The sequence below is a fragment of the Anopheles coluzzii genome, assembly GCF_943734685.1.
Source record: "Anopheles coluzzii chromosome X unlocalized genomic scaffold, AcolN3 X_unloc_1, whole genome shotgun sequence".
In the NCBI taxonomy this organism is placed as follows: Eukaryota; Metazoa; Arthropoda; class Insecta; order Diptera; family Culicidae; genus Anopheles; species Anopheles coluzzii.
Window position 1 is genome coordinate 3,057,501 of NW_026054419.1, and position 12,500 is coordinate 3,070,000.

Here is a 12,500-nt window from a genome sequence, read left to right on the forward strand (position 1 = left end):
CTTATGCGGTTTCACTTTCTAGGAAGCTTGTACTTAGACATGCATGGCTTAACCTTTGAGACGAGCGTATATCACTGGTAGGATCAACCAGAATTCGAGTCAATTGCTTGAACACGAACTACACTCTTGATCACGCGAGGCGCAAGTCCCCCGTGACCACCGAGATTTGTTCTGCGACGCCAGAGCGTCCGTTGGCGCCACTCGATAGACTGCACAAGCAGGCAACGTCGGATGCATTGCACACGGCTAGCGGATCTCTCTGCACTGCGTCGGGTGTCCCAACGTATGTCTGGAGACATTGCTATGCCGGTACGGCACTCTGCGCACTCTTTCTTGTCCTCTTCGAGCGACGGGCCTCTAAGCGGGGTTGTATGCCGGTACGACACATCGACTGGTACATTGCACGCACTAACGATCTCTCTGCACTGCATGGAACTCATTCGTAACCACCGTGACGGGAGACTTTGCTAGTACGCACGATACTCTGCGCATGTGTACATGTTTTACAACCCAGCCAACTTGAGCACCTAGGGGAAGTTGTGATGCCATCTGAACACCCACCGACTGATGCATTGAACGGCTAAAGTTGACCTTCAATCCGAACTGGCACTCTGCGGCGTGGAGGCAGTTGCGCGACCACTCCTATCCCAAACCAACAAAGCAAGGTGTATCCTACGTGCTCGGTACAAGCACACCACGACGGGACACATTGAACGGTTCAGCGATCTCTCTGCACTAGTGGAAGAACTCCAACGTGATACGGGAGACTTTGCTACAGCGGCTTCTCTGCACTTCTGGGCTACCACCTTGTGACGGGAGACATTGCTAGCGGTCACTCTGCACTAGTGATGGTACACCACCGTGATACGGGAGACATTGCTAACGGCCACTCTGCACAGGTGCCAATACCACCTTGTGACGGGAAACATTGCTAGGAACCGATCGGCATCTCTGCGCGATTACTTGACGCACACCCAACTAAGTCAACTGTTGGACTTTTTCGTAATCACGGCGGGACACATTGAACGAGCTCTAACGGATCTCTGCACGCATGGAACATGGTGGCGGGAATCATTGCTAGAACCGAACGGCGCCTCTGCGCGATGTACAAACAAGCTCAACAGGAACCTCGTATCGGCTGCCGAGCCGGAGCTCGAACAACTTGGACTTTCACCTCTAATTTATATCAACTCACCACTCCCCGAGGGATCCGCAGAATTGCTTCTGGGTCCCGTATCGTTATTTGCGATTCGTGTTTGCATTACACTACATTGAACTATTCCAACTTGTTTATCCGCATGGCGAACATTTGCTGCATTGAACATTAAAGTTCCACTTCGCTCTCCCCTACGTGGGTCTGAGCTTCACTCTCAGGGAAAAAATATGCCACATTGGTTAGGGAAACCCGGTTTCATCACGCTATGTGCCCTGCACCACCAGCTTAGCGTGAATGCTTCGAGTTTCCCTAAGAAGTTCGATTGGTCTTGCAGAGTTTAAAGACAACGAAGCTTAGTTTCAAGCAATGATTTAATATACGCGTATTAAAAACCCTTAACTGTTACAACTTTTATGCTTGAAACCATCGCAACGAAGTCTTTGGGTCCGTAGACCCGTGATGTACTGCTCCAGGAAACGTTTTGAAAGAGTGGAAACTCAAAATCATAGGTTAAGATCATCGGCAGAACCCACCAGACACCACTTTTGCTTCATAAGTTCGGCCTATAGTCATATGACGATTTTCATCGGGGAGGGGACGTATGACCCAAACGGGGGCTTATATGACCCACGGACACTGCAAACCAAGCTCCTACGACTAAATAGAGGTTAAAACTACGATTTGGTGAAATCTTCATTTTTGACCTCGGAGCAAGGTACCTTCCCTATAGTAGGCAATGAGTAAATGATCATAATCCCAGGAGGGCAAAAAATGGGAACCCGAGAGGAAAGCGCTGTTGGCGCGCCTAAGCTAGTGGCCCGTAGAGTAAAAAGGGTACCCCCAACAAAGTTGTCGTTTGACGTTCTGGTTTCACTTTTTATCATCTAAAATGAGTTTTCTACACGTTTTGAGGGGTTTTAGCAAAAAAAAATTTTTCGACTACTCGAGCTCTCTGGCCCGTTCGGTGCACATTTTTGAAAAAAGCTAGGGAGCTGCCCCTAGGTTCGGGGTGTCACAAAATGTTGAAAAGTGGTCGAAAAACCACTATCCAGAATCGGATGTAGAATCGTTAGACGAACTTAAAATTGTTCTACGACACCCATCTGCGACGTTTAGTATTCGAGTTATGGCCCGTCCTAGGTCTGACCGAGCAATTTTTGTTCCGCGCACTTTGTGCACCGTACACTTTGATGTTTGTATGAAAAAGTACCCTACCTAGGGACGCGTAGAGCAAATTTGTACCCCCGGGCATGTTGTCGATTGACATTCTGGTTGCACTTTTCATCATCTAGGGTGCGTTCCTGACACGTTTTGAGGGGTTTTAGCAAAAAAAAATTTTTCGACTACTCGAGCTCTCTGGCCCGTTCGGTGCACATTTTTGAAAAAAGCTAGGGAGCTGCCCCTAGGTTCGGGGTGTCACAAAATGTTGAAAAGTGGTCGAAAAACCACTATCCAGAATCGGATGTAGAATCGTTAGACGAACTTAAAATTGTTCTACGACACCCATCTGCGACGTTTAGTATTCGAGATATAGCACTTTGTAGGTCTGACCGAGCAATTTTTGTTCCGCGCACTTTGTGCACCGTACACTTTGATGTTTGTATGAAAAAGTACCCTACCTAGGGACGCGTAGAGCAAATTTGTACCCCCGGGCATGTTGTCGATTGACGTTCTGGTTGCACTTTTCATCATCTAGGGTGCGTTCCTGACACGTTTTGAGGGGTTTTAGCAAAAAAAATTTTTTCGACTACTCGAGCTCTCTGGCCCGTTCGGTGCACATTTTTGAAAAAAGCTAGGGAGCTGCCCCTAGGTTCGGGGTGTCACAAAATGTTGAAAAGTGGTCGAAAAACCACTATCCAGAATCGGATGTACAATCGTTAGACGAACTTAAAATTGTTCTACGACACCCATCTGCGACGTTTAGTATTCGAGATATAGCACTTTGTAGGTCTGACCGAGCAATTTTGTACTAAAATGTCTGGTGAACATGTAATTCATTAAATAACATTGACTTGCATCGTGCCCTACTTCATCGGCACAGCTGTTATTGACTATCTTTAGTGGAAATGGATTGAGTTTGACCATTTTAAGCCCATTTCCTATGCCGTGCACCAACATTGTGTACCGATCAGGGAAAGTACGCTACGTACGCGTTCATGGATGTCGATGTTGGTACAAGTTGCCTTTCGGGATAGCCGTGCACCAAAACTGTGTACCGATCAGGGAAAGTACAAGACGGAGGGTGCAGCTCGAGCGTACGCGTTCATAGATGTCGATGTTGGTACACTTGCACCAAAATTGTGTACCGATCAGGGAAAGTACAAGACGGAGGGTGCAGCTCGAGCGTACGCGTTCATAGATGTCCATGTTGATACAATCTACGTGTACGTACCTAGTTTTTGTAGGAAAAGTTGCAATTAAGTGCTTGTATGCTTAAAATGCTCATCTCAACCGGTCACCTTTTGGCTTGCCCTTTTATAACAGAAACCTAGAAAGATACTCGAGATTTTTGTGTTTTTCCATTCGCCCGGGACGACGAAATGAGCTATGTGCACATCGTGCAGAAAATTGTCTTCGCCACGCATGTTTTTGTCCATCCACTCATATAATCACCCGCATTTGTGTTCAACACGGACGGCGCAGCCCGAGCGAACGCGTTAATGTTTATGTTTGTACACACTGCTTGTACGATTCTAGGATTTGGTAATTGCGTCACAGTGCCCGACCGTCGCGGACACCGTTCTTGGACAGAAGTCCTAGTACGTAGAGTACTTTCCCTAGGTATGTGCTCGTTCGTGACTATCGTTGCGTGCTTACGGACACGCTTGGGTATGTTTACCATACAAGGTTTACTAGGGAAACCTGGGAAGGACGCTTGCCCTCCCGTCGCGGACACCATTCTTGGAAAGAAGTCCTAGTACGTAGCGTTCCTTATTTTACTTGATCAGTTTGTAATGCATTCGCTTTGTTCCATCGACTTCTGCTACTGCTCACTAAGGGGTGTTCGTTTGCGATGTGTACGATAAGCAACTGTCTATCGTAACCAGCAGTTAATCAACACTTTTTACCCAAGTCATAGCAACATAGAGTACTTTTCCTAATCGGTACACAATTTTGGTGCACCTCTAACCTCGCCGGCACTTTATCGTTACGTTTTGTGCACAACCTAGGGACGTGGTGTAAGTTTCATGATTTTTATGTTTGATTCGGTTTATTATGATTGAAAAATACGCTACGTCCCAGAAATTGGAGCTCGACTACTTCCTCCATGTGGCGAAAAAAGTTACTGGGCAACGCCTAGCTTATGCCCCATTTGTACTTCAATTTTCATTATCAGGTTTGAAAAATACGCTAAGTCCCAGAAATCTGAACTCGAATACTTTTGCCACGTGGCGCCAAAAGCTACTGAGAAACGCCTAGCCTTTTACCCATTTATAATTTAGTTTTCGTTATAAGTTTTGAACAATACGCAAAGTTCTAAGATTCTGAACTCGAGTACTTTTTACATGTGCCGCCAAAAGCTACTGAGCAACGCCTAGGTTGATACATTTTTGGTACATGGAGTGTATGCATGCAGGCGTACTGCCGTGCTAGACCGGAAAATCGAACTTGCTACTAGAACGTAAAGTAAGTCCCCTAGATAGGTGCTTTTGCATGCCTCTGATCGACGACCATGCAACGTGCGACACGCGTAGCTAGGCTTCCCCAAACAAATTTCCTAGAATAGCACCAAATTGCACACTTTCAGGGGTATATTTTGGTACCGTGTACCGTGCATGGTACAAGTATCAGTAGCTCGTGCAATTTATTTTGCATCGTGTTGCGGTTGCTGGTGCGTCGGGATAGGAGTGTTTCGAGACTTTCGCCAAGCGTTGGTGCCATTTGGTGGATAATTAATGTTCTAGCCACAATAAACGTGCCACATAATGCCAATAAGGAAAAAGCCGTTTTCTAGGGACTTCCAGTCAAAATGTTTGCCATCAGCGCTTTTTTGTCGAGTTCAGGATCTGGGACTTAGCGTTTTTTTTTCGCGATCCAATCCAACGACCAGATCGTGAATAAACAATACATACAACAGTGCATCCCTTTAAAGTAGGAAAAAGCCGAATTCTAGGGAGCTCCAGTCCAAAAGGTTGTCATCAGCGCTCTCCTCTCGAGTTCAAGATTTGGGACTTAGCGTTTTTTTCGCGATCCAGCCAAAAGACCAGATCGTGAAATAAACAATTAATATAACTGTACTAGTACATCCCTTCAACTGAAGCAAGTGCACCATACATGACCCGTACGCCAATCATCCATGCACATGACACGTCAACTAAGTCAACACATGACACAACTTGGACAACTGACGGGTAAGTAGGTCATCTCGTACACGACGACACATCGACCAAACCAGGTCAACACGTCACATGCACAAGACATCCTACTACCAAGGCCGACCACCTCGACACACGACGTGTTAACCGAACATGGTCTACAACACCATCATGTGCAAGGCAACCGGCCCAAACGGATCAACTTATACAACTTGTAACGAGCATATGTGTAAGCTTACTGGTTTGGTCGGCACGTTTCTCACAGTCGAGAACGAGGCACGCCGACAAGCTCACTAGTGTTACGTGTTCCGCTCCATACCGTGTCAAGTCACTCGTCTGACACGGAAGTAGCCAGCTCTTGTCCACTAGTGTTAAGGAACGGTCTCCAGACCAAGTCAAGTCACTCGTCTGACAAGGAAAGAGCACGCACCAAGCTTCACCAGAGCACGGTACCACGGTCCCCAGACCAAGATGGTTCGTTACGCCATCGAGGAAGGGGCACGCGATCCCTTGCTACACTCAACTAAGTACACTCTTGCTCTCACAAAAGTATCCCCTGTGTCGACGTGGTCCCCAGACCAAGACGAGCTTGCGCACATCGAGGAAGGGGCACACGGACAAACCACCAAGCATGGGTCGCCTGAGAGGATCGATGCGAACGCATCTCTACAACTCGCAGCTCCCAGCCTGAAGTCCCGTCGTTTGCGGGCGGTTGATAGGTGTCGAAACTAGGTATATCCACGTTGGGCAGAGCTCAAGCCAACGGCGTTCCCAGTTACGGTACTAACACGTGCAGCGAACTCCACTCGTTGCGGCCTAGGTATAGCGGGATGAGACGCCGGGCTGCAGACGCAGACTCCAACGGATCTCAGAGGGTTGTTAGGCCCGCTAGCTTCCGAACACCTAATGGGTTTGAGAAGCGCTATCAGCTCGGATTGGCTACGACCTTAGAGGCGTTCAGGCATAATCCAGCGGACGTAGCGTCATACCAAAGTCCGGTCGGACTAGTATTGAGCCAGTGGTCCGTACCTGTGGTTCCTCTCGTACTGCACAGGAATTCCGTTAAGATAGCGACTATAAGCACACACCAGTAGGGTAAAACTAACCTGTCTCACGACGGTCTAAACCCAGCTCACGTTCCCTTGAAAGGGTGAACAATCCTACGCTTGGTGAATTTTGCTTCACAATGATAGGAAGAGCCGACATCGAAGGATCAAAAAGCCACGTCGCTATGAACGCTTGGCGGCCACAAGCCAGTTATCCCTGTGAGTGTTGTTTGGGTAGCCGACCAGTAAGCACACGCGTAAACACGCTCCGACAAAGTTGTGCAAAAAAGTGCGTAAAACGACCGCGGAACGTTCCGAAAGTGTCAAAATCGTGATCAGAGCACCCAATTTACTCAAAAATAGTGTTAGCCAATCGAAATTCGGTGAATTTTTGCAAATTTGTAAAATCGTGTTGTTGTGTGTACGTGGGCCCCCCCCCGGTAGCACCTGATTTCCGGGTGTGGAATTTGGGAGCAAAATTTCGTGATATTGGTGCCGCAAACACTTGAATTTAAGTAAATTGACGGTTCTAAAGCGTTTGGAAGTGATTCTGCAACGATTCGTGCAGTAGAAAGCTGAAAAAAGTGTATGTGTTTTTTCCCCATACATTTTGTATGGGGAATTTTGTTATGAAAAAACTCAGTGAAAATTGCACGGATTTTGTCCGGGTGTGTTTTGAAAGGTGCGCGTAGTGACACTCATAGTGAATCGAGCGAAAAAAGTGCGAAAATCGGTTAAAAAACGCGGAATTCAAAAGTGTCGGGGGTGCTACCGCTGGGGCACGTGTCCTCAGTAAAAACGAAAAAAACAGTAAATCGTGAATAACTCGGTGAGTTTTGGTTATCGAGTGCGGTTTTCACCATTGTGCTTATTTTTGTGCAAACAATAAGAATCGACCAAAAAAACAGTGAAAATCGGGAAAAAAAATTTTGACATTTGGAAGTGACAGTTCAGTAATACCCATAGGACAAATTTGGCCGGGGCGCAATTCCCAAGGGGCAAAATTTGAATTTTCGGTCCGGTGACGGTTGGCGGCGGAACCGAAGGTGCCGAAAAATTCTAAAAATTGCAGGGGTGGTAGAGCAAGTAACGCCGACTACGGGAAAATTATTTTCCCCCCTCCCCCCCCCTCCCCCCTCCCCCCCCAGAGGTCAGAATAGAGTAGGGCGCCCGATAAGAGTCGGATAAGGTCGAGGTCGCCCGAAAATTCTCATTTTTGGTAGGGTGGTAGAGCGTGACCCCAGCATACCGGGAAAATTATTTTCCCCGCTCCCATCCCCCCCCCTCCCGGTGAAAAAATATTTTAGAAGTGCCTAATCCGAAAAGTGGTCCAAAAAAGGGTGGAATTCCGGGTCGAGCCGTTTGGACGAGTGAACGTGCCGCGAAAATTCGGGAGTGGTGCGGAATAATTCCCCACGTGTGTGACGCACCCTCCTGAATTTTTTCCCCACCCCCTTCCCCCTCCCCCCCGCCCACCAGGGGGCGTGGAAATTTGGAATTTTTTTTTTTTTTTTTTTTTTTTTTTTTTTTCGCCCTGAACACCGGAGTGGAAGCGGAAACCGACATCATCGTGCAGCAGATCACCAGCTAGGCGGCGCAGCATCCCAGGGGTCATTCCGACCCCCTGGGTCATTCGACCCCCGGGGTCATTTCGACCCCCAGGGTCATTTTACGGCATATCCATCGCGAGTCGGTCAGCGTGATGGAAGCACCCGGGAGATCGACCCGCTCGGGTGCTAGGGCGATGTCGGTGGACTGCCGCACCAGCTTGGCTCCTAATTCCAAGCTTTTTGCGGCCGAGCCTCGTGTTGCGCTGCCTCGGGTAAGCGCCACAGGCATCAACAAGCCCACTGCACAGCCAAAAGCTGCATCCGCGACACCGGCTCCGGAGCTCGAGTTGCTCAGAGCAACCATCCAACGCCTCGAGGAGCAGAATATCGCTATGAAGGAGCAAAACGCAAAACTCCTGGAGCAGATAACCGGCATGTGCCAACTGCTGCAGGAGGAAAAGGAGGAGGCAAAGCGCCGTGAGGAGAAGCTCGAGGCGCAGATGGAGAAGTTAGCCGCCGCACATCAACGCGACCGAGATGTGCTCAACTCTCTGTTGGCGGCAAAGGTTGGCGGCGGACAACCGTCATCTAGTCCGCGTCAACCACCAACTCCGTTGCCGCGCCGATCCTCTGCGCAACAGCAGCAGCAGCAACAACAACAGCAGCGGAATCAGCACGAGCAGGAGCAGCCCCGCGCGTCGACGTCGCGCGTAGTCATGCCGCCGCACAGCGAGGCATCGACAGCCTTCCGCGAAGACGCTGTGCCGGAACTGACCTACAGCGAGGTCGTACGGCGCAGATACCGCGGCAAGCCACGTACCCAGCAGCAACAACATCAGCAGCAGCAGCAGCAACAGCAGCGCCAGCCACAGCGACAGGCGGCCGCTGGCTCGCAGCAGCAGCAGCAGCAGCTTCAGCCACAGCGACAGCATCAACAGCAGCAGCAGCAGCGTCAGCCACAGCGACAGGCGGTCGCCGGCTCGCAGCAGCAGCAGCAGGAGCGTATGCAGCAGCAACATCAGCAACATCGTAAGCGAAAGCCGAGGCCCGACATCATCGAGGTGTCTCCCAGTGAAGGCGAAACCTGGGATGGCATCTACGAGAAGGTGCGCAAAGCCATTCGTCTGGACGCGGCTCACAGCGAAATGAAAGGGCATATTAAGCAGGGCCGCCGAACTCATGCTAGGCTGCTACGTATGGAGCTGAGCAAGACGGCAAACGCTCCGCTTATGCTGGAAGGCGTCCGCAAAATCATCGGCGACGCAGGCGTCAGTCGGCTTGTCACAGAAATGGGTGAGCTGCTGGTAGTCGATATCGATCCCCTTGCTACGGAGGAAGATATCATTGCTGCCCTCGATGCTAAGATTGGCGCAAGTGCTGGAGTTGTGTCTGCCAGCATTTGGGAACTACCGGATGGTTCGAAGCGAGCACGCATCCGGCTACCTGTGAAGTCGGCTCGGCAGTTGGAAGGACTTAAACTGTTCTTGTGCGACTGTGTGAGCAAGGTTCGAGCAGCCCCACCAACGCCTCCAGAGCGACAGCGCTGTTTCCGCTGTCTGGAGATGGGCCACATCGCCTCGAACTGCCGTTCCACCGCAGATCGGCAGAATCTGTGCATCCGCTGTGGGCTTACCGGACACAAAGCACGATCCTGCCAGAATGAGGCGAAGTGTGCACTGTGCGGTGGCGCTCACCACATAGGCCACAGCGAATGTGCTCGTTCGGCCCAACGATGTTCCCGGCCCTGAAAGTTCTGCAGGCGAACCTGGGCCATGGCCGTGATGCCCAGAACCTGGTGCTGCAAGCTGCCAGAGAGGAGAAAGCAGACGTGCTCATTCTCTCTGATGTTCTGCGCCCACCTGAAAACAACGGCCGGTGGGCATTCAGCAGCTGCAAGGCGGTAGCGGTGGTAGCTGTCGGTGAGCTACCAATACAGCGGGTGTGGTGCAGTGAAGCTCAGGGGTTGGTTGCAGCGCAGATCGGCGGAGTGGTTTTCATCAGCTGCTATGCTCCACCAAGCCTTAACCTCGCAGAGTTCGAGCGCTTCTTGGAAGCAATAGAACTCGAAGGCTTCTCCCACCCTCAAGTCGTCGTCGCCGGCGATTTTAACGCCAGACATGAGGAGTGGGGTAGTCCGAGGACTTGCGACCGCGGGGAAGAGCTGCACGCAATGGTGGAGCAACTTGGCCTGAGCGTGATAAACCGAGGTCGAGAATTCACGTTCGACGGCAACGGGGTGGCTCTCCCGAGCATAATTGACTTGGCGTTCGCAAGCCCGTCGATTGCTCGCCCAGATACGTGGATCGTGAGTACACGCTACACCGCATCAGACCACCGCTATGTCCTCTACACCGTGGGAGGAACACCAGCATCGCCCGAGCAACTGCAGGACCAGCAGCAGCCAGCGCAACAGTCCTCTGCGCAGCAGCAGCAGTCACTTCAGCAGCAGCAGCAGCAGCAGCAGCCATCGCAACAGCAGCAGCAGCAACATCAGCGGCAACCGTCATCGCGGCAGGGTGCTTCCGCTAGCCAGAGGCGTGTGCGTCACGCTGGCCGTAGATGGAAGACCTCGCAGTTTTCTGCTACATCATTCCTCGAGGCGCTGTTCGCTGCGGACTTTGTCCAACGCGCATCGACCCAGGAGGGTATGATCGCAGCCATGTTGAAGGCCTGCGATGAGACAATGCAGCGGGTTACCCGACTGCACCAAGACCCGCACCGTAACACATTTTGGTGGTCTCCCCTCCTGGTTCGCCTGAGGAACAACTGCGAGGTTGCCCGTGACCGGATGCTGCGGACGGCTGATTTGGAGGAGCGCAGCATAGCAGCAGCTGAGCACAGGACAGCAAGGGCGGAGCTCAGTCGAGCAATTCGAGCTAGCAAGCGGAACTTGTTCCAGGAGCTGATCGAAATTGCAGAAGAGAATGCGTTCGGGGCAGGATATCGGGTCGTCATGTCCCGGCTCCGGGGCAGTCGGACGCCTTCAGAAGCGGACCGGGTCGTCCTCGAACGCATTGTGTCCGACCTCTTCCCTGAGCACCCGCCCTGTGACTGGTCGCAGCAGAGCAACGCTGGAAACGACGAGGGAGCAACAACTGCGGCGGGTGTAGCACCTGTTACTGACGACGAGCTGCTGCTAATCGCGAGTCAGATGGCGAGCCGCAAAGCGCCAGGGCTCGATGGCATCCCGAATGCGGCGGTGAAGACGGCAATCACCATGTTCCCGGAGGTCTTCCGGGTCCTGTACCAGGATTGCCTCAACCGCGCTACGTTCCCGGCGCAGTGGAAGAGGCAAAGACTGGTGTTGCTGCCGAAGCAGGGGAAGCCTCCGGGAGAGAGCAGTTCGTACCGACCCCTTTGCATGCTCGACGCTCTGGGGAAGGTATTGGAGCGCCTCATACTGAACCGCCTCAACGACTATCTCGAGGAGCCGTCTTCACCCCGACTGTCGGACCGGCAGTTCGGATTTCGTCGAGGACGATCGACGGTGAGCGCCATTCAGCGCGTTGTTGAGGCCGGCCGCACCGCCATGTCGTTTGGGCGAACGAACGGTCGGGATAACCGATTCTTGCTTGTTGTGGCGTTGGACGTGAAGAACGCGTTCAACACGGCCAGCTGGCAATCCATTGCCAGCGCCCTTCAGGCAAAAGGTGTCCCAACCGGCCTCCAACGGATGCTTCGGAGCTACTTCGAAGATCGCATGCTATACTTCGACACGAGCGAAGGCCCCGTCGTACGGCATGTTACCGCCGGTGTTCCACAGGGGTCCATTCTCGGCCCCACTTTGTGGAACATAATGTATGACGGGGTGCTGGATGTGCCGCTTCCTCCCGACGTCGAAATCATCGGTTACGCGGATGACTTGGCGCTGCTGGTTCCTGCTACCACCACCGACGAGGTTCGCGCGAGAGCAGAGGAGGCCGTTGACCAGGTCCAACGTTGGATGCAACAGCACGGTCTGGAGTTGGCCCCAGCCAAGACTGAAGCCGTCCTGATTTCGAGTAAGAAGACTCCACCGCAGGTGACATTTCGCGTCGGTGACGTGGAAATCAAGTCGTCTAGGAGCATCAGGTACTTGGGCGTGCAGCTCCAAGATCACCTGAAATGGCGAGACCATGTCACCAACGTCACGGAAAAGGCGTCGCGCGTGGTGGCAGCTGTAACGCGCCTCATGCAAAACCACAGCGGCCCCAGGACGGCCAAGTCAAGGCTGCTGGCGTATGTGGCAGAATCGGTGTTGCGGTATGCTGCTCCCGTCTGGGCGGAGGCAACTCGGGTGCGTGAGTGCCGACGGATGCTGCAACGAGTTCAGCGAAAAGCAGCCATCAGGGTGGCACGGGCATTCCGTACCGTCAGGTATGAGACGGCCACCCTACTCGCTGGACTCGTACCGATATGCCACCTCATCAACGAGGATGCTCGGGTTCACCAA

At 51.9% G+C, this 12,500-nt stretch overlaps 1 protein-coding gene across 1 annotated transcript; it reads left to right on the plus strand.

Moving 5' to 3' along the window:
- The first annotated feature begins 8,049 nt into the window (after positions 1-8,049).
- LOC120960477 (uncharacterized) lies at positions 8,050-9,816 on the plus strand. Its single transcript, XM_049610811.1, has one exon. It carries the CDS (start codon positions 8,221-8,223, stop codon positions 9,814-9,816), a length of 1,596 nt encoding a protein of 531 aa, XP_049466768.1. The 5' UTR covers positions 8,050-8,220.
- The last annotated feature ends 2,684 nt before the right edge of the window (positions 9,817-12,500 follow it).